Source organism: Lepisma saccharinum, chromosome 27 (genome assembly GCF_977018435.1).
Source record: "Lepisma saccharinum chromosome 27, izLepSacc3.1, whole genome shotgun sequence".
Taxonomy (NCBI): Eukaryota; Metazoa; Arthropoda; class Insecta; order Zygentoma; family Lepismatidae; genus Lepisma; species Lepisma saccharinum.
In genome coordinates this window covers 56,319,538-56,340,678 of record NC_139255.1, presented here as the reverse complement: position 1 = coordinate 56,340,678, position 21,141 = coordinate 56,319,538, and the positions used below count along the sequence as shown (strand labels likewise).

The 21,141-nt window shown below is 40.5% G+C and overlaps 1 protein-coding gene across 1 annotated transcript in view; it reads left to right on the top strand.

Annotated features, from left to right (window-relative positions):
- par-6 (partitioning defective protein 6) overlaps positions 1-21,141 on the top strand; it is a 99,529-nt gene that overhangs the window by 16,830 nt on the left and 61,558 nt on the right. Inside the window, exon 2 of the mRNA XM_083113339.1 lies at positions 20,870-21,095. Coding sequence (XP_082969465.1) covers positions 20,870-21,095 — 226 coding nt within the window. The remainder of the gene's footprint in view (positions 1-20,869; positions 21,096-21,141) is intronic.

The following is a 21,141-nucleotide window of genomic DNA, read 5'->3' as shown; positions in this document are numbered from 1 at the left end:
CTCAACAGAAATGTATTTGAGATTTACAGAACATTAATAAACTACACTTGCTACACTGAAAGAAAAAACACATTACAGGAAGTGGTGAATTCAGATACTGTATCAATCAGTGGGCCTTGGTTTTTGAGGGATGACAACAAGGCTTCTCCCATAAACTTGTTATTGTGGCTGGCGATAAGATTCTAAGGATATGTAATCTTGTACACGGCAGCTTTGTCAAACTTATCTGCTCCTGATATAAGTTGGAAATTGAATTGTGATCGTATGTGGGAAAATGCCGTCGATAAGTGTTTTGATCCACAGATAAACTGAAATAGCGGTTATAAGATGTCCTCATTTGATAACATATATCGTGTGTTGGATTAGCACATACTCTGAGGAATATATTTAAAACTGTAAGAACTTTTGTTTTGAGTCTCATCTATCGATGTCAAGTTGGCTTGCTACTTAAAACGAGGAGGAAAATGCCCGACAAAAAATCCCAATAAAAAGTTGTTGTTTTTAAACATTTAACTCCGATTTATCAAATTTACAGGAGAGATGAAATATGAATTCTTAGGAATCTTAAAAATAGTGAGTAAATTGAAGATACGTGACTGGTTAGCACGACACTAGGGATTCCGCGTTCGAATCGCAACATGGGTGTTCTTTGTGAGTGTCCCTCGTATCATTCATAATCTTCGCAATTAGCCAAAAGTGGCCTAGAAGGGATGTGAGGGAAACCAAATGAGTTAATCAAATTTTTTCTAATTTTTCCTTTGGAAAACAGCTATGATATTCCAAAATATGAAAAATTACCTATGCTTAAATTCCTTCTAGAGAATCTTCATGTGGTTTGCTTTCGCCATTGTCTAGGTATTACCAATAGCTAGGGAGACGAATTTATGGTAAATAAAAACTGAGGAGAGCGGTAAATAAAATGTTAAAGTGGTAGGAAACTTTAGGCAAACGTTTCGTTACAGATCGACAGTTTGCGCGCACAACCTCGATTGCCGGTTTTTGCGTGTTTTCTACTTAATTTGATGATATTTCACGGTTATTTCGCGAAAAAGCGTTCATTTCGTGGAAAAGCACACATTTTGCATTACTTCGCGAATAAAACTCATGCATATTTCATCATTGGGGGTGTAATTACGTGCAGAATGTTCAAAATTGCATCTTTTTTTCACATTTCGCGCATCGCGAAAATTCAATGTCCCTACCAATAGCATAATAGACTTACGTAACCACGAAACTATTTATGTCTAGGCCACAGCGAATGAATTCATGCGAACGCTCTTGAAAGTATTATGAGCACATGGTAATTTTTCATATTTTGGAATGTCAAAGCGGTTTTCGTAAGGAGAGGAAACATTAGAAATAAGCTGCCGAACCTCTCGACGCATTGAAAAAAATGAAGACTGTGATGGACAATTTGCCTGCTAATATTTATACATCCCACTGTATGCCATACTCGCAGCTCCTTTCAACTTTTCCAGTAAAGAGCGCCTCTCCCTGTCGCTTTCGAGAGGAGTCCTTTGTATCGCTGGAGAGGAAACAGGAAATAATTCTGGTGGGAGTTCACCTGTCGCCCGTTGCAGCTGAAGTTGGTGCGGTTACGTAGGCTGCTGCATCGTGTAGTTGTCCGGTTGGCCCGTCGGTGAATCCCGTCCAGGTGCCTGCAGTCTCATATCACTCCTTGCTTTTGTTTTGAAGCCAGTGGGCGGAGCTTAAGTTTGTCTGCGTAAGATGGCCGCATCTACTTCAACCAATGACTTCAACAGACAGAAGAACATCGCATCGGCTGCTGCAAGCGCACGCAGGCTGGAAGGAGCATGGAAGTAGGCTCTGGCTATAAACGAAAACTCGAGGTCTACTTTACACTTAAATACTACAAAACAAACTATAACTACCTTTATTGCCTTATGGAATATTATTCCTTCAGGTATTCTGTCGCTTCTGTTAGTACAGCCGTGTGTTGAGCAGGCACCATTGCTTCCTATACCTTATTCAAAAGTACACAAAATTACATACTTTCTTACGGCGTCTTAGAATGTTTTGGTCTGACGTCTCCGGTTCTGTCACGTGACCCGGCTTCAGAAAAAGCGCGCAGGGCTTACTCCTGTCCCTTTCTTACCTCCATGATCCCATCAGACTTGGAGGCGCTTTCGTCATCATGGCGTTTTTGGTGCCTGTGTGAGCACCTGCAATTGTTCACTGTTGCATTTCAAGCCTGTGGCGAAGTGGTAAACACATCGCGCTACGACGCAAGGGGCCCCGGGTTCGAATCCCGGTATTGGCATGGACGTTCTTTGTGAGTGTCCATCAATTACATCATATCGCCACACATGCTAATTTTCGTGATTAGCCAAAAGTGGTAGAAAAGCGAAGTAAAATAAACCAATCAATCTAGCCTCAAGTATGCTTGACTTCTTAAAAAGCGTTCGTGTTGTTCAGAATTATTCAGTATTCTGGACAACCCGGAAAAGTTAGGGAATGTTGAAATTTACCATTGTCTATATCAAACCTTTTTTTACAGGGCTAGTAAGGTCAAGGGCCATACATTTTACACACAACATACTGTATCTAATGCCTCAGAAAATAATTTCCATTTGGGTCACATAAAAATCCTTGACGGATCCGCGGGCCGTAGTTTGTGCAGCGTTGTTCTAGGAAGCAACGACAAATACTTAAAGAGTACAACAGACGCCAGAACCTCGTTAGTCTGCAAGGATGCTATCCATCGTGGAAGAGAAGGCATCTTGTGTGAAAGTCTCCCCCTCTTTTTGCTCGAAACAAAGACTTTTATTTAACTAAGAACTGTCCTCAACAGAAGGAAGACCCCCAAAAAGGCAGATAATCACACACATACGTATATTGGTTTACACAGAAAAAACATAAACAGAACGAAAACAATTAGTGTACAAACGTACATATACAAGGAATCGGAAAACTTTTTTGTCGAGACAGATCTACGGTTCAGGGCTAGACCAGCGTATTTTGAGTGGAGAAATGTTTGTCTAAGTGCCGAGAATCTTTCCTTGATCAGGTTGCGAAATCCAAGCTGTGGGCTTCTTTCTAGGAAGCCCTGAAAAGGAGATGTATTTTATGGTTTCTCGGAGGGGGGAGCATTGCGACAGGCAATAACCTACTGCGGAAATACTCATCAGGTGCGTACGTGCATTCCAAAGGCCACATAAAAGCTCTGCACGACCCACACTCTCATTCGTGGGTTTGCTGGTCGGTTAAAATTGTGGACCATTCTCTGAGCGGGTCTTCAGTGTCTCCGCTAGAGAATTTCAGGGGTGGTCCCTAGTTATGGCTGCCCTGCGTCGGTCCTCTGTCTTTCGTTTTGAAGTCCTTTCTCTGCCTTCTTTTCCGCTGGATGGGTAAATTCATCATTGCGTTTTGTATTCCACATTAGGGGTTCCAGGTTCGAATCCCGTCCTGGGCATGGGTGTTCTTTGTGAGCACAGATTTCATCATATCATCCTCATCTTCGTGATTAGCCAAAAGTAACAGAAAAGCGACGATAAACCAATTCAAGCAATCAAAGAATGTAGCACCACATTTCACCGGGAAAGGCTGATCGGGACTGGCCCTACAGTTTAAAGTAATCCGAACCCGGGACTGCTTGATTACAATAAGACGACGATAACAACTACGCCATCGGAGTGGCACCGTGCAGCTTTGAAAAGTGTGTGTGTGTCCTGATTCTGATTTAGTTTACTTGCTTTTCTACCTATTTCAGCTAATCGCGAAGTTCAAGATGAATGGTGGTGATAAGACGAAATTGATCTCGCGCATGGAGAAAACACAGCCCAAGTCTCACAGTGAATTATACTGGCTGAGAGTCCAGACGTCAGAGCCTCGTTAGTCCAGGGTGTACTACGTGGAAGAGAGAAGTTGACATACACATAACCAACTGTCCAATCTACACGAGATTTAGAAAATGTATAGTAATCTGATGTGGAGGAAATGAATAACAGAACATTTCTCAGAACCCTCATTGTGTTCTGCCGCGCCTGTCTAAATGGCGTACTTTCCCTCAGTAATCCCCGTGGGGTATATTTTACAATTATTATGTAGTTATCGCCATTTCGTATGCACTTCACGTTTACCTATTGTTGTTGTAAGAGTTCGTTAACTTTTCCCAGAAAGTCCAATCTCTGTTGTGGCCTCCACCCCAGTTCATCGAAATACAAAGGTGACTTGAGTTATCCGAACAGTTGTACATTTATTTTCCTATGAAGTTAGAGTTTTCAAGTCCTGAAGCTGATCTCCGTAGAATTTCGAATGCTATATTTTTAACATGGCAATTAGTAATAAGGGGTCCTAGGTTCGATACCCGGTGGAGGCACATAGTGGTTCGGATCACACTTTAAACTGTAGGTCCAGTCCCGATTAGCCTCTCTCTGCATAAAGTGCACTTTAGAGAAGCACGCCTAGTATGGGCTCCCTGGTAGCCAAATGGTTATCGTTCTCGCCTTTCGGGTTTAATTCACTGTTGGAGCTTTCAAAAGTTCGACCTTGACCCAGTGTAATTTAAAGAAACACCTGCACAGAATTAATAATATAAAATAACATGTGTACATTAAAAATGTATTTTACGCGTTATTCTATGTGTTTAGGTGCTGGATATTAAACGCACGGCCATGAGAATAGGCGGCTGGGCAGAATTGCGTTGGTGCCACACATGGGAAAAGCAAAGCGAGAGCTGGACAAAAGACGCTGGTTCCCGCGCACTGTGTTGCAACGTCGACCGGGCTGCGTTGCCTATTATAGTTCGAGCGTCAGACAGACCTCTCTCCCTGACCTTTGGAGCAAATACTGTCAGTTTGTATCACGTGGATTACAAAGACCAACTCTTCAACGAGATCTTTCATTTTCTTAAACCTCCGAACACACGGGGTTGTGCTCCGACGTGGCAACAGCGCGAACTTCTGCCACCCGCCTTTTTTCATGGCCGTCCGTTTAGTTATAATTAGAGCATTATTTTAAATTATATTTCTCTTCTATTTCATTTCGTTTTTCAATAACCCTTGTTATTCAAATTATTATTTGTAAATAATTTCACCGATATGAATAATATTTAGATTTCTGATCGATTTTCCTCCTGTATTTTATTCTCTAGACTTCAGGCTTCGCAGATAGCCCAGCTAGCCTAGAATATACGCTCCTGGTGGCGAAGTGGTTAACACAGCGCGCTACAATGCCAGGGTTCCGGGTTCGAAGCCCGGCCTGGGCATGCGTGTTCTTTGTCCCTTCCATCAATTTCATCATATCATCGCGATTAGCCAAAAGTGGAAGAAAAGCGAAGTAAAATAAATCAACTCTCATGGATGATGATAAGAGGGTGGACGCTTTTGTGTGTCACCAAAATCGCCCTGAAAACAGCAACAATGGCCGTAATGAAATGAATTGTTGTTTACCCGAAGCTTTAAGAATGAGGAACTGGAGGAAATAAGTCGTAAACGCAAGAGGTTTGTCATGAGGGGAAGAATTAAAAGTTGGGGAGGAGGAAGAAGCATGCCTTCCGTGTTGCATTCGTTCTTCCGCATTCTGCTGCAGTCTTGAAGCACGGCGGTATAATCAAGCCGCTTCGTAAATTACGCACACATCTTGGTTTCCAAGTTGTGTACTTTGAAAGCGCATTGCCTTGAAACGAAGGTATTTGCCAACAATTCTTATTACTGCGATTGTGTATAATTGTATAATGGAAATACAGTCAAGAGTTTGTTTGATTTTTTTTTGTTTAAGTCCACTTTAGGCACAGATAGGCTAGTCGGGACTGGACCTACAGTTTAAATTGGGATCCGAACCACCAAGTGCCTCCGCCGAAGTCCAGACCTGGCATTTTTGTGGACTTCGCTAATGATCCAAACGCGAGAAAGTATCTCTAAATAGAATCCAACCAATGGCTGGGCTTAGCCCCAGCTTCAACGGATCTCTATTCATCCTCATAATCCTGGCCTCCCCGATGGCGTAGTGCTAACGTCGCCGCCTTGTAATGAAGGGGTCCCGGGTTCGATATCTGGTGGAGGCACGTTGCACACTGGTTCGGATCTCACTTGAAAACTGTGGGTCCAGTCCATATTAGTCTACCTGTGCATAAAGTGGACTTAAAACATGAATTCAATTGAAACTCTTCATCATCATCCGAATTAGCGTAGAGAGTCAGGAAGATAAGATAAGAAACATGGGACCTGTCTGATGTCTTTTCCGACTTCGCTTTCAACTTTCACTTGCTGTATGCCTGTAGAAAACTCTTGCGTGAAACATCATTACAAAATATATCAAGTCCATAACCCGTGGTTGGACAGGCCTTGAGGACCAAGGTGGGTGAGCATCAAACCAGTTACGACAAATATTACCGATATTTTTTTCTAGTTTTTTTCTCCACTGTAAGCTGACCTCCGTGGCGGAGGGGTCAACACAGCACACTACGACGCCATGGATCCCGGGTTCGAATCCCGATCTGGGCATGTTTGTGAATGTCCCGTCACCCATATCATCATTCAACATCATGTTTGCGATCAGCCAAATCCAAAAAATCTCTTTCCTGTAAAATGTTTACCGAATAGCTTTCATTGGCGTCGCCTCCGAAATCAAAGGCATCGTCAGCGCCCGTGCATTGTAATTTCAATGTAACTACAGTTAAATGTTGTATCCCCCCCCCCCTCTGAAATTCCGAGAGCGCTCTTGGAATCGAAACGAGTGAGAACGGACACCGTTCATCTGCTGGGATATTGCTTTCAGCGGAAGTGTTGCTTTACGTGTGAAGAGAAAGTAGTCCCGAGTGCAGGGGGAATGACTAAATTCCTAGAAAGCACATTCTCTCACTGTTATTTGAGAGTTCTCTTTTGATTGGTGGATCAAGGCATTGTCGTAAACTATACATTCAGATGCTTGTCGACTTTTTTAAACACCTTTCTCAGAGTGGCATTGTTCGATGTATGAGTTTATATTTTATTTTATCCTGCAGGGTGTCTTCTGTATTCAGTAAAAGTAGTTCGGATACGACTTCTAAAGTGAAGGTCCAGTCTCTATTATACCATATGTATATTCAGTGTTTTTCAATGTATACAATTTTTTTTTCATTTTCGCCTTATCCCCCCCCCCTTTTTTTTGCGCTTAGTTCATTTTTGTTGCATTTTTCTTCCACTGTTTACATGAATTTGTTTGCATAACTTATTTCAATTTCCTGACAGTATTTAGCAAGGTCGCTGTTATTCGAAAATTCAGTCCATGCACAAGCACAATATGTTTAACCGAAATGTTTGGCAATGGAGTAAATAATTGTGCTATTTTTTTTCCCACCAAATTTAAATTTGTGTAAAGCCTACTCTGAGGTTTCCTTGCTGGCTACTATTATCACTTTCATCTGTTTGGTTTTCAAGTAAAATTAGTCACAATACAAAAAGGATATACGAGGTGTGACTAGAAAAAACAGGACTGTTGCTACAAAATCTTTTATTGGCTATTTTGTACAATATGAACATTACCCCCTTCAAAGAACTCTCCTGCACTATCGATACACCGCTCCATGTGAATCTTCCATTGCTGGAGACAGTGCTGAAATCATTTTCTGAAACCATGTTCATGACCTCCGTCGCTTTTGTTTTCACACATTCTACGGTCTTAAATCTGGTTCCTTTCAGTGCTGATTTGACCTTTGGGAATAAAAAAAAGTCGCACGGAGCGAGATCTGGCGAATAGGGTGGATATTCTAACACTGGGACCCCATACTTGGCCAATAAAGCCTTGACTGACAATGCCGTGTGGCCAGAAATATTGTCCTGATGAAGAATCCATGACTTGCTTTTCCACAAATCAGGTCGTCGTCTTCTTACTAGCCCACGAAAGGTCGTCAGCATCGTAATGGAATATTGTTGGTTGACAGTTTGACCTGCGGGTACACAATTCGAATCAATTCACTGACATTTGCAATATTTGATTCCGTTTTTGACGTTCAAGACCGTCCAGGACGCTTGTCATTCGCAATCACTTCTCGTCCCTCTCTAAACCTTTGAAACCACTCAAATACTTGAGTGCGTGATAAACACACATCTCCGTACACTTCCTTCAACAAACCATAAGTTTCTGTGGCGGATTTTCCGAGTTTGATAAGAAACTTCACATTGATACGCTGTTCCACTTTCACACTTAATTTGTTTTCCGACGGAGCACAGATGTAAGCTTCACTTCGTCCACAAACTACAGAAGAACTGAGCGCCGCGCACCCTGGGCAATCACACAGCCGGTAGGCAAGATATCACGTTATACACCAGTGCACCGCTTATCCTTGACGCGCTTGCCATTTGTCGACAGCAATATCAATCCGTTTTTTTTCTAGCCACACCTCGTATGTAATCGGATGTACACGAAACACAACTGTATTTTCAGTTGCTACTGTATTTTCAGTTGCTGACCGAATACTGTATCCTGCAAAGCCCATTCTGGAAGGAGGTGAATGGCATACAGAAAAACCTTGCGGTGTATTTTGTAACTTTGAAGTAAGAATGGAGAAAACTACATTAGAACTTAATTTCTTTCCCCCCTTTGCTTCAGGAGTTGTTTTATCGAATTATTCAACTACTCAACTATGAAAATATCGAGCTTTGATTTTAAGAGCGAAATTTATTTTTAGGTCTTTTAAAAATAATTTTAAGGTCATTCTATAGGTAATTTTGTAAAATGATTTTTTTAGGTCATCAACTTCCGAGCCGCCGTACTTATTATACAGGGTAATTCAAAATGAATGGTGCAACTTTACACGGTTATTATGACGGTATTTATGATAGAAAATCAGACATGGCATCAATATAAAGAAGAACTCTGGAAGTTTTACTCACATTATAAAGATTCAACATGGAAACCACGTGTAACAGAAACGCATACGGAAATGTCTTTGCGCACCTTTGTGATTGAATCAGTTCTCGATAGCTCCAACACACAATACGCCTTCTGCTGGTCATTTTGCGACACTGGCGATCCATGTGGAGCATCGGCTAAGCAGAATAAGCCCGCTAAGTGGGAATAAAACTTCCAGAGTTCTTCTTTATATTTAGGCCTTGTCTGATTTTCTATCAAAAATAGTAACATCATAATAACTGTAAAGTTGCACCATTCATTTTGAATTACCCTGTATATAAAATATCTCCTGATTATAATCAACAGGTATCGTTTCATTTTCCCAAGCATCAAGCGCTCATTAATTAACAGGTCGCAGTAGGACATCTGTGCATGCCTACTGCTACCTAATGCGGATTCGGCCTATTGTTTTCCAACCGAAGGCCACGGCATCCACATGTGCTGCTTTTCATAACTGTGGCCGTATTTGCAGAGAACAATGAGTCACCAGCAGTCGCAAGCCATAAAGTTGTTTTTTTTCTGTGTGTGAATCGTGTCTGTAGCATTAGCGCTTTTTTTAACGTGACGGTTTTATTAACGAAGTATCAGCGATACTTGGGAAGTCTTTTTTTCTTCTACTTACACCTTGCAACTGGGGGGGGGGGGGGTGAATGCAGTGGTATGCCTAGGATTTTCGAAACGGGTGGGTACGTATACTTTTTAGTACCCTTAATTTTACCATCTTTTCCTGCTTTTGACTGAAACTAAACATTGTTTAGAAATACTGGACCTAAGGGGGCGGTTATGACCCTCGTCAACTCCTCCTTGGGCACGCCACTGATGGAATGGTTCTCATCCCCGATGCAGAGGATTCGAGGTGGTACGCCACAATTGTCAGTATACGTAGCCGTGATCATTCTGTAAAGCGCAAAGTGGTAATTACAGGCTAGCGATGTTCTGGCGACTTATCGCAACCACGATAATACATGGTGTATTTGTTTGTCCTGGGTGCCCCTTTGCAGCAATGCGATATACGTACGTGTTACATAAGCCGAGAATCAGACTTGTACTTTTCGAAGCAAAGGCATCTTTCTTCAGTACAGTTCCAATATTCAACACCGAGACACTTAATAATGATAATCATAATAATAAATTTGAAATCATATTCGTTTATAATAGCTATTATTGTTATTAATTAATATTTTTATTGTTTCTACTATTCAAGTTTTTGTCAATGGCCTGTCTCTCCCTTAAAAAAATCTGGAAACGTGTGTGTCGTTAATGATCTCGCGCTATGCTTGTGAGGTGAAACCACCGTCGGGAAAGTTGATGCACAAACTGGAAGGCGATACGCTTAATCTGCAGAGGGAGTGAAATATTTATTCGAAGGATGTTCTCACCATGTTGAAATTGAATTAGTTGCGAAATTCATTCGTTCGTGCGCGTTGCCGAAGAAAATTCATTCAGTTTCCAATAATCAAGACCACGATTTACGTAATAGGCAGCGTTTCCTTTGGGGAAGTTGGTGTGAAGTTATTTATTTCCCGTCTGTGAATGGCTCCGCACTTTCTTTATTCCTCGGATTAGGTCAATATCTTTGTTAATCATTTACATAATTCTCCATTACATATTACGCGTGTGTGCGACCGTTTGACAGTACCTTCGCACTTCTGAAATCATCCCACGGAATAAATCAATGCTGAAATGGCTGAAGGTTATTGTTGTGGCATTTATTTATTTATTGCAATTTCCAGTACAGCAGAAGCTATTTTAAACCGAAAAGACACAACAGTAAAACAGTACCCTAGTGTTAAAAAGAACACACGAAACAAAATAAAATACATAAATAGAAACATAAACAAGCCAAGACAGTACCAAGATAAACAGATTACTTTCACAATGCATTACTTATGTACATTTTTTTCTAATTGGTGATAAAAGACTAATATGAACTGAAAATATCTACTTGGTTTGAGATGATATTGAATTGGTTCGGTAGCCTATGAAATAGTGAACGTTGAATGAGTGAGAGAGTCTTGGAGTTGCAGTGTGGAAAGTCTCCTTGCTCCGTGTTTTATGTCTGGGCACTCTGAGGGAGAGTTCGTGGAGTGGGATGCTACATCTTAGGTTTCCATTAATGATCTTATGTAGTAATTTCATATCTGCAACGTATCTACGTGATTCTGAAGTATTTATGTTAAGTTTACAAGCAGATCTCTCTTAGGTAGGTGTCTGCTTGTAAACTTAAACATACACGCTTGCGACCTCCGTGCCAGAGTGGTTAGCGCACTACGACGCCAGGGGTTTCTGGTTCGAATCCCGGCATTGGGTATTCTTTGTGATTGCCCCTTCATGAAATTAACATATCGTCACTCATCCTCATCGCCGCGAGTACCCAAAATTAACAGTAAAGCTACGTAAAGTAGGCAAATTAATCAATCAATCAAATCGTACACGCTTGGAGTTCAGTTTAAAGTCAATTGACCAGTGCGTTGGGGCCCAAGCAGTAGACATGTCTTTTGACGCATCTATTTAAAGAAGCGTCACAATCAAATAACAAGATATAGTTGCAATATGTTATTGAAGATTTTTTAAGTGCTTTTAACACTACTTTTAATTTTGTCATAAATTTCGTGTTGAGTTACACAATCATTTGGAAAACCTTTTTAAGGGTGAAAACTTGTTACATAGAAGTGTAGGAAAAATATTTCCGGCGACTTTCAAACCTTTTCACTGCCAGATGTTAGGTTGTGCAACTGTGTTCAATATTGAAACGATACTAAAACGTCTAAAAAGGAGTAGTTGATAAATGTGTATGGGTGTAGATTTTGCAGTACTCATGCAGGCCTGTATTTTGATTGACAGAAGGGTCTGTTTTCCTTCATCTTAGTCATGTGATAAGCTTTGTTGTTCCCTCGCCTGTCTGCCACTTGTGGGAAGATGTAGTCCGATTTAGAAGCTCTTGCGTGATCACTCTGATATCCCGTGCGACCTACATCCAAGAAGGAGGGGTAGACTCTTAAGATTCATTGCGATAGCAATAGAAAATGTAATCGTCGAGTCGTATTTACATATCCGGAAATTACGAAATTTCCATTTGCAAGTGGATGTATTCACTAATAAATGCGTTCATAGGGAAAATTTTGTAAAAAAGTTTCAAGTCAGATTAAGTGTTGAAATTTGACAGGTCCATAATTCTTTGTTGACGGGTTTGAATTCTTTCCCATTAATGTCTGGAATATTAAATTATTTCAAAGAGGCTAATCGTTACGGGGGCCTACAGTTTAGAATGTAATCCAAACCACTACACAATATGCCTCCACCGAAACCACTTGATTAAAGCGACAACGTTAACCACTACGCTATCGGGGATTAATTAATGGTTCGCTTTTTAATCAGGGGCCTCGGTTCTATTCCAGATGGAGGCACATTGTGAAGTGGATCGGATCTCTAATCTGTGAGTTCAATCTCCGTTAGTTTATCCGAGCACAGACGTTAATATCAGAGTTGTTAAAAGTCCAGGAATTTTAAATAAATTCAATTCCGGTCCAGGAGAGATAATCAGCAAGCTTAAATGGGTTCTGGACCGTAAAGAACCTTTTTAGCTGTAAATTATTTCAATTCGGTCCAGGAACTTTTTTACCAGATCAATTTAAATACAGTCCAGGAACGTTTTTCAATGAAAAAATACGCAACTTGGACCGAATTTAAATTGTGCGAGAAAAAAGGTTCCGGTCCTGCAGAGGAACCCATTAAAATTTATGGATTCCTGGACCATTAACAACCCTGGTTGTGTGTCTGTGTGTGTGTGTGTGTGTGTGTTTGTGTGTGTGTGTGTGTGAAAGAGAGAGAGTATTAGTATTTTCGCAAATAAGGTAGCCTAGTTGGAAAAGACCAGAATACAGAATGGTAGGAAATACTTCCATGCTAATAGACACAGCAAGACTTTTTAAGTTATATATATTCAGGGTGTCTTCCAGTAAAGAAATCATGGCTGTGGTCAAGATTTTTTTTTACAGTGAAGTGAAGCCGATACTATTTTGAACCGATAGCAATGCCGAAACTCTTACCGATTCCGTTTATTGAAAATTGCAATAATTAAAATTTGTTAAAAATATTGACAAATATTGGTGTGCCAATATTCTTCTCCAATTATATGCATCAATTTACCAATAAATTTGCTTTAGAATGTTCAAGAATTGCATCAGAATATTAAAATAGATATTATGTAATCACAAAATATAGTTTTTCGTGCAAAATTGGTTCAAAGTAAAAATAAAGTTTGAATAGGGAAAGACCAATATGCCGAAAAAGTATTGGCTGATATCGGTAAATGAATTCCAACCTATACTTCCTGATACCGATACATCGGCTCAGCCACATTGTTATACCTGTACTGGAATTTGATGAAATTGAATATTTGGAAATCTAAAATTGTTTTGAGTTGTGGTTAAGATTTGTTCACTTTGTTTCTTACGAATTAAATGCATGAAGTTTTGTAAAAATATTAAGTGAAGTAATGTGGCCATTCCCTATACAGGATGAAGTCTGAAGCATTAATTTTTACATGCATTAATAATTAAATCAAGTCTAAATCTGTTGTTGAAGTACAGCTTCAGCCTTGTGGAAGGGCGTTTTCATTGAATAAAATATCTATTTTCTTAATTTTGCAACTATATCTTAGTAAAGAAATGTTAAGAAAAATGGTCAAGAATTTTGGATTTATTATTTTGGTAGACACCGGATATTTCTTTGACGAAAACAAGACATTGAGTTCTTCCCATCTTTCGGAAGGACTTTTCCTGTTATGGTTATCAAAATGTATGGATTGCATGATAAAAACAACTCTTGTAAACGTACGTGCTTAGTAAATGCGAATGAATTTGACGTGACCTAACAATAGCTGTAAACGTGGATTACGTGACGTCTCCCTGTTACGTAAAGTATCCCACAATTTCGAGGATATTATCCTAGAGCTCGTCGCTTAGTATTTTCCTCAGTCCTTGTGCCCCGTGTCAATGACTGCAAAGCGAGAGAGAGAAAGGGGGGCTCCCATCAGAAATGTTTATGCCTGGGTTCTTGATTGCTCACAAATTTCAAGTGGAGGGAATGATACGGTGAAAGTTCCAAGTGGCCCGTTTTTCTCTCCTTTCCTTTTGTAGCGACGTGTTAAGTGTCCCCCCTCCCCCCTTCTCGTGGGGCAGATGCGCTCTAGCATAGTTGTCTGTTGCGGCTTGCAGACAAAGTAGATAATTACGTAGTTACTTCTTTTTTTCTCACTGGCGTTGTTTCGGCAGATGTGTTGAAGTGGCATTTACCTGTATGGGTTGAATTACCTGTATGGGTTGAAAAGTTCTACAAGTACATATGGCTGCATTTATTGTTAGTAGTAGTAGCATCAGCAATAGCAGCAACATTAGCAGTGGCGTGCTCAAGGGGTAAGGGTTGGTGGATGTTGTAACCCCCATCCCTTTGGTCCAGCATCTCTAAGAGAAACCAACTTTAATGCTGGAAGAAATGGCAAATGTAGGACAGGATACTGAAAAAGGAGACGCAACTGCTCCCTTTCGAATATCCTGAAGACGCCACTGAACATTAGTATTATTGTCAACCATACTTCCACTCGACTGTATTTTGCAGACTAGCGAGGCTGTGGCGTCTGAACTCGCAGTGGGCCTCGTCTTGAGTGTTCATTTGTATTTGTGATGGTCCTTTCATCAATTTCAACTTATCACCCTCATCTTCGCGTTTAGCCAAGAGTGGCAGAAAAGCGAAGTCAAATTAATAAATCAATTAGTATTATTGTTGACTGCTCCTGCAAAGATTTTTTTGTTAAGGTTATGCATTTCATATAAAACCGGAACGTGCAGCTCTTTCCTCTGGTTCTGTCATCGAATTTTCAACCATAAGCGAGCTGAGGAGAGCGATGCAATCAGCTACTTGCTGTGTAATCATGCCCCTGCGTTGCCACAATGTACGGCGTTCTTCAACACATCTTCGTCACCTTTATTGAGTGACAAGTGTGTGTCGCCGTAAAGGGCAAGAACCGTACACAGCGAAAGCAGAGACGTAATATGTAATGCGATATAATTCTTTGACAACGAAGCAAGAGATGTAAGTTATATACAAGGCATCACGGGAGCCCGAGCACAAGCCAAGAAGCGCGTGAAGAAAAAAATACTGTCCACTTTAGTTCACTAGATTTCCGGGTTTTTCTTACCTTGATCGAGTTGTAAATTTATTTATTTCAGATACAGCACGTAGCCATTTTACACTGGCATGGTTGACCGAAAGGCGTACTCTGTGGAAAATACATCAGCACTTGATGGGAGGTCGTTATATTGGGTGGGAAGTCTGTGGAAGAGCGATCTTCTTTGAATTTCCAGTCTAGGCTTTTTTTGTGTAAAATAGATTTGTGTTGCGTGTTGAGCGCATAGGCACTCGAAAGTGGAATTCCTGGAGGAGCGTGTTGCAACGGATTTTGCCATTGACAATTTTGTAAAGATACCTAAAATCATTCAGTAAACGGCGCTGATAGGGAGTCTGTAAGTTTAGAAAGGACAGGAGGTGTGGTGTTGAAAAATTGCGTAATGAGGGAACCCTGTAACGAACGATAGCCAGGAAAAAGTTAAGAACAGAATCGATTCTAGAGAGCTGCGTGGGACATGCCATGGACCAGACGGGAGAGCAGTATTCTATTATTGGGGGAAATGAATGATTTGATGTACAAGGTGAGGGCTGAGATGTCACTAATTTCGGTGAAACGATACAGTAAACCTAAGAGACGCATGGCCTTTTTGTTGTTTTCTTTATTCTTTGACTTTTAGAGACGTACTAATTTTGTACGTTTATTTGGGGGTGTTTTACGTTGCTTTTTTACCTATTTAGCTGATCGTGACGATAAGGTAGATGGGACAGACACAGGGACACATCCAAGCGTATAATCGAGCGGTCACTGGTTCGATTCTCGCAGGGTCATATTGCACAGTTGATACGTTCCTGCAATTACTTCACGCGTCGTATTATTTTACTATTAATATTAACTTAATAATGCCATGCGGTGAACGATGAGACTCAGTGAAGTACACAGACTCCTCTAAGGTACAGGGATAGTATTAGGCAAAGACAATATTCACAGCACAGAGAAATAAAACCACATTACTGCAGTATGTATACACTGAAAGGGTTTATTCTTTATTTATTGCAGTTATAATGCAAATGTACTTGAGACAAAGGCGAGGACTTCGCTTTGTCGATGAATTGACTCAACTAAAACGCATAAACTCAATGCGTGGCTATCGGCAAGCCTATGATCACATAGCTTGATCCCCGAACTACCACACCAAGAGATATGCAATGATAACTGAGCCAATATTTGCTCTTTAGCCTTTTATTTCCAAATTAATCCTCAGGCTAGCTTTATTATTTAACGTAGAATGGTTGCAGTATTGTGCATATCATCAATGCATGGCTATCGGCGTACCTATGATCACATAGGCCTAGCTTGCGCCCCGAACTACCATACCAAGATGTATGCACAACACCGAGGAGTTCTTTTTAATTTTAAAAGCTTCGTCGATCCGTGGCGAAAAAGTGTGATGATTTCTTACGCGATATCCTCGCTTTTATACTATTTTCGAGAACACAGATTAAAGTACAGATGAATCACTCACTATCTACAAAAGGATACTATCAACAAAACTGACATCTATACATCTTTAGAAATACAAATTCGTATAGTGCACTCTTGCAAACATGAAGATACATTAAACTTCTCATAACAGAGCATAAAATGCAATAAACATTAAACAAAAGATATATATTACAAACAGGGTGCAATATTACATATAATAACACAACATTTACGCGTCCTTTCATAAAAGTATAATATATCAGTGACATGTTTTAAAGTTGTGACGTCACATAAAAATATGGATCATATCACAGTAATTAGGCCCTTTTAAAGTGCTCGTCCGGTACCCATTAACCTATATGAGTATGAAGTGGTCATAGAACAAACTATTTCACAAGGTCATAGAACAAACTATTTCACAACCATACCTTATCTACGATTTGAACCCAGGACCTCTGATTTCGTACCGTGGTCAACGGGGACGTAGGAACAGCACCGTCCACATCCTCGTTGCCGAGCTCTATGAGACGCTCCGAAAGGTCCATACGTTTGCATAATCGCAGAAATTTAATTGTGTTGTAAGTGTACTGAATTCAATTTAGAATTAGTACACACCATCTCTGTGGACGTGCGTTTTAAGTGGTGTACTTTCGATCTCACCACCCATGTTCGTGTCCCGGCTTGAGCTTTGTGCGTGAGTATCCTTTCGTCCTCAGCCTCACGATTAGCCAACAGTGGCAGAAAAGGGACGTTAAAATGATAAAAATAGTAGACAAGAATGGCTGAATTGTCTGGCAAGTGAAACAAAATTTCTCCCCAATTTTGATTAATTCGTTGTGGCCAGCACACAGGATAACTGGGTGAGAGTCCAGACGCCATAGCTCCGTTGGCCTGCAAAGCTGCATTTACCGGGTGTACTACCTGGAAGTTAGGTTGTCACCCCTTACAACCCTCTCCCAATTTTGAACCTCTCTCTATTTAAGGAGTCTTTATTCTGAATAGTTTGGTAAGTTCGTTACCGTAATGTACACGGTAACATCTCTACCAAAGAAGTGGTTGTTTAATACAACGCAGAAGTGCATAGTTGCCTAACCCTTAGAATCAGCGTCATCCGAATTTCTTGGTGATCCACCAAGTCTGTGCCCTTTGGGTTGGGAAAGGTCTCCGAGACAAGAAAATGTCATAAATCTAGAGCCCAGGCGGAATTAATGTGTAAGACGTAAAAGGTAGATGCATATTGTTCATATTATTACTTTTCTTATTTTATTGAACTTTCCAAAGACACATTTAATGCTTTTCTCTACGAATGTCCGGTCGGATCCGAGTCCTGATTTTATTACCCGATTCTTCCAAGATTGGTTCCCCCAGATGTTACAAGCCTTTGCTATTCCGTAAGTGAATGTAGGTCACTTCCGCGTTGGCGTAGGTAAACCTGTCAACCTTACACGGTGGTTCGGACCCCACTTTAGACTGTAGGTACAGACCCTAGTATCCTATCTGAGCGTTATCTGGGACCACTTGGTTACAAGGCGACAGAGGTAAAGTTTCACGTTCATTCTCTAGCGGGGTATAAGGGGTGGCCCTTTCTCAAGACACCCAAATGTCACTTTACACCCTGGACTGCATTTTGCAGACTAACGAGGCTCTGACGTCTGGGCCCGTGACCAATATAATCCTCTATGGGACTTGTGTTGTGTGCTGTCCATATGCGTTTGTACTTTTTTCATCTTGTTACTATTCATCCTCATCTTTGCAATTAGCCAAAAGTGGGAGAAACACTAAGTAAAAATATCAAATATATCAATCTCTATCCTACATATCGACTATGCTTTTCCGGTGGCGTAGTGGTCCCGAGTTCGATACCCGATGGAGGCACATTGGTTCGATACCCGATGGAGGCACATTGGTTCGGATCCCACTTGAATACAATTAGCCTATATGTGCATAAAAATTGACTTAAAACTCAAAGTACACAATTGACATGATCATTCTGTTGTGACGATAAATACACCCATGCAAACATATGTTGCTTCTCCTACAATAGGATTGTATAAATTTTACAAAAAATTTCATCGCCGTCAGTATGGTTTGTCTAAAGTTTCTAGAGAAGGCTTCGAAAGTAAATTTTGAGGCGCCACATCCACTTTTGCATAATGCAGCTTTGTCACTCGGCCTCTTTCTAAACATTTTCTCCCGCCTTTAGATTGCGACTGATGTTTGTTACATGAGCATCCCGATTTCTTTGTCGGCCGTGTCGTGTCCAAAACATGTTTGTGAAAGTCGTCAGCATGGAAATGCTTTGTAAAAGATAAGGGGAGACGTTTACAATGTGAAACGACCCGGCGAGAGGCGTCTTAAGTGTGCAGAAAGTATTACTACTATAAATATATTTGCTTGTCGTTTTTTATACGCTGTTTTGTTAAGTGCTTTATATTTAACCACTTGAGCTATATATGTCCACTTAAGCCAGGCCAACGACGTCGTTTTTCGATTGTTGAACTGTGAATATTATTATAAGCAATTGAAAGTAAATGACATTGTTACCTAGTGTGTTCCCAATGTTTCTGTATGACTTTTGCTCATAAAATCATAAAGGTAACGTACATAGGAGGCAAAATTCACGTGGTGGGGTGCCAAGCACCCTCTCTCCCCCGTGGGATGTGTGTTCCGACGTGACTCGCCTGTCTGTAACAGTAGAATTGGTTGACAAAAAAAAAAGGAATGTGGTCCTCTGTGCTTTGCACCACGCCATGAAGGGGTATAGGGGTGTGGAGTTAGGGCCCCACACTTTCTTGACCACGGCTAAAGGTGGGTGTGATGTGATCAGCATCACGCCCTTGTCCGCCTTTACCCCCCAGAGTTTCCTCCAGGTACCCACTTATACGACGCTGGTGGACGCCGGAGCTGCTTGAACAGGTGGAAAAAATTCCGGATCGAACCTGGTGTCGTATATCGACTAAAGGTGTACGCCAGATCTGATCTGTGTCCGTCAATATCTGCTCCATCGTGGCTTGGAAAATGGCACTGGCAGAGTTTACTCCGAAGGGAAGCTTCAATTGTCTGAACAATGTTAATTCCACGTTGAAGGCAAGAACCTTCTGAGCCTGTTCAGATAGGCGCAACTGAACACACAAGGTTTACACCTGTGTTCCTGAAGGTACTTAGCTGAGGAGGGGTACTCACAGGCCCACACTTTTTTAATCACTAAAATTCAAGAAACCACTTTGTTATTGAATTGCTTCTTGCTTTCTTGTTTTTAGATGTTTAATTATTTATTAATTATAATGATTACAAAAATTACCATAATTTATAAAATATAATAAGGGCCCGGGACTTTATGTTATAAGGTTTTTTTCAATTGGCTTCGGATCTATTATTGGGGTGAGATCTTTACATATCTGATGAAAATAAGCCGAAATAGACAAACTTGACAAAGCATATTTTGACATATTTCACCAATTTCGCGTTTTTACAACATATTTCTTCAATTTTGTTGTAATAAGACATATTTCTGTATAATTTCGTAATTCTCTCGCACATAATCGGTTATTTCATATTTTTTCTTCGTAGCTTTAGCACAACGGATAGTTCATATTGTCGATGGCAGGATATGGAAAATACGGAGGAAGAAAGGTGCCGTCTTTTCTTAGTACAAAACAATAATACACCCACTTTTTTTTATCCCTTGATAGCCATGCAAACATTATTTGCTCAAGACAAAATATTCTCTCTCATTGTTGCACGGGAAGTAAAGAAGTTTCGTTCTCATTCCTTTGCCTTTTTCGCTTTTCACAGAAATCAGTCAAAAGTAAAAATAACATTAGCTACATTACAGCCCCTACTCTACTCTATCGGGTATGGGAGAAATTCGAGAGTACTGTTGTGCATATTTTTGGCTTTACTGGGAATATTTCTGCATTTTTCTGACATATTTGTAATTTTTCATGACATATTTTCCAATTTATATGACATAAAGTCCCGGGCCCCAATTATTGCATGATTGTCACCCATATTTTACCATTCGCTGAAACTCACAAAAACCACGATATTTTTTTATTAATTCTTCTTGGTTTATAGAGGGGCAGTTGCTTATTAATTATAATAATTACAAAAAAAAATCATTACCAAGCAATTGTACATTCTCACTAGGATGAGTATCTTGATGAGCTTTTAAAGATGGCGCCTGATACGCTCTGTTTGTGCATTTTGCCTCCTATTTACATTACATTTTTTAATGAACAAAACTAATACAGAATATTCAGAACACCCTAGGGAACAATGTAATTTATTTTCAATTTTTGATAAAAATTTTCACAGAAGAAAAATTGAAACAAACAGAGGTGGTATGTTAGGGTTAATGAAACCTTGAGTCACTAGTACATATTTTTTTCTTGTACTTTTCAGTTTGACGCGGAGTTTCGAAGGTTTTCGCTGCCGAGGAACCAAGCGGGAAAGTACGAGGATTTTAAGAGCTTGTTGGAAAGACTGCACCAGTTGGGAGACCTACCCTTTTTAATTAGCTACACCGACCCCAGCGACGGCGACCTCCTCCCCATCAACAATGACGAGAACTTCGGCCGGGCGGTGCAGAACGCGAGGCCCCTGCTCAGGGTTATTATTCAGAGGAAAGGTAAGTGTGTCGTTTTTTCAAATTAACAACAAAACAAGGTTCAAAA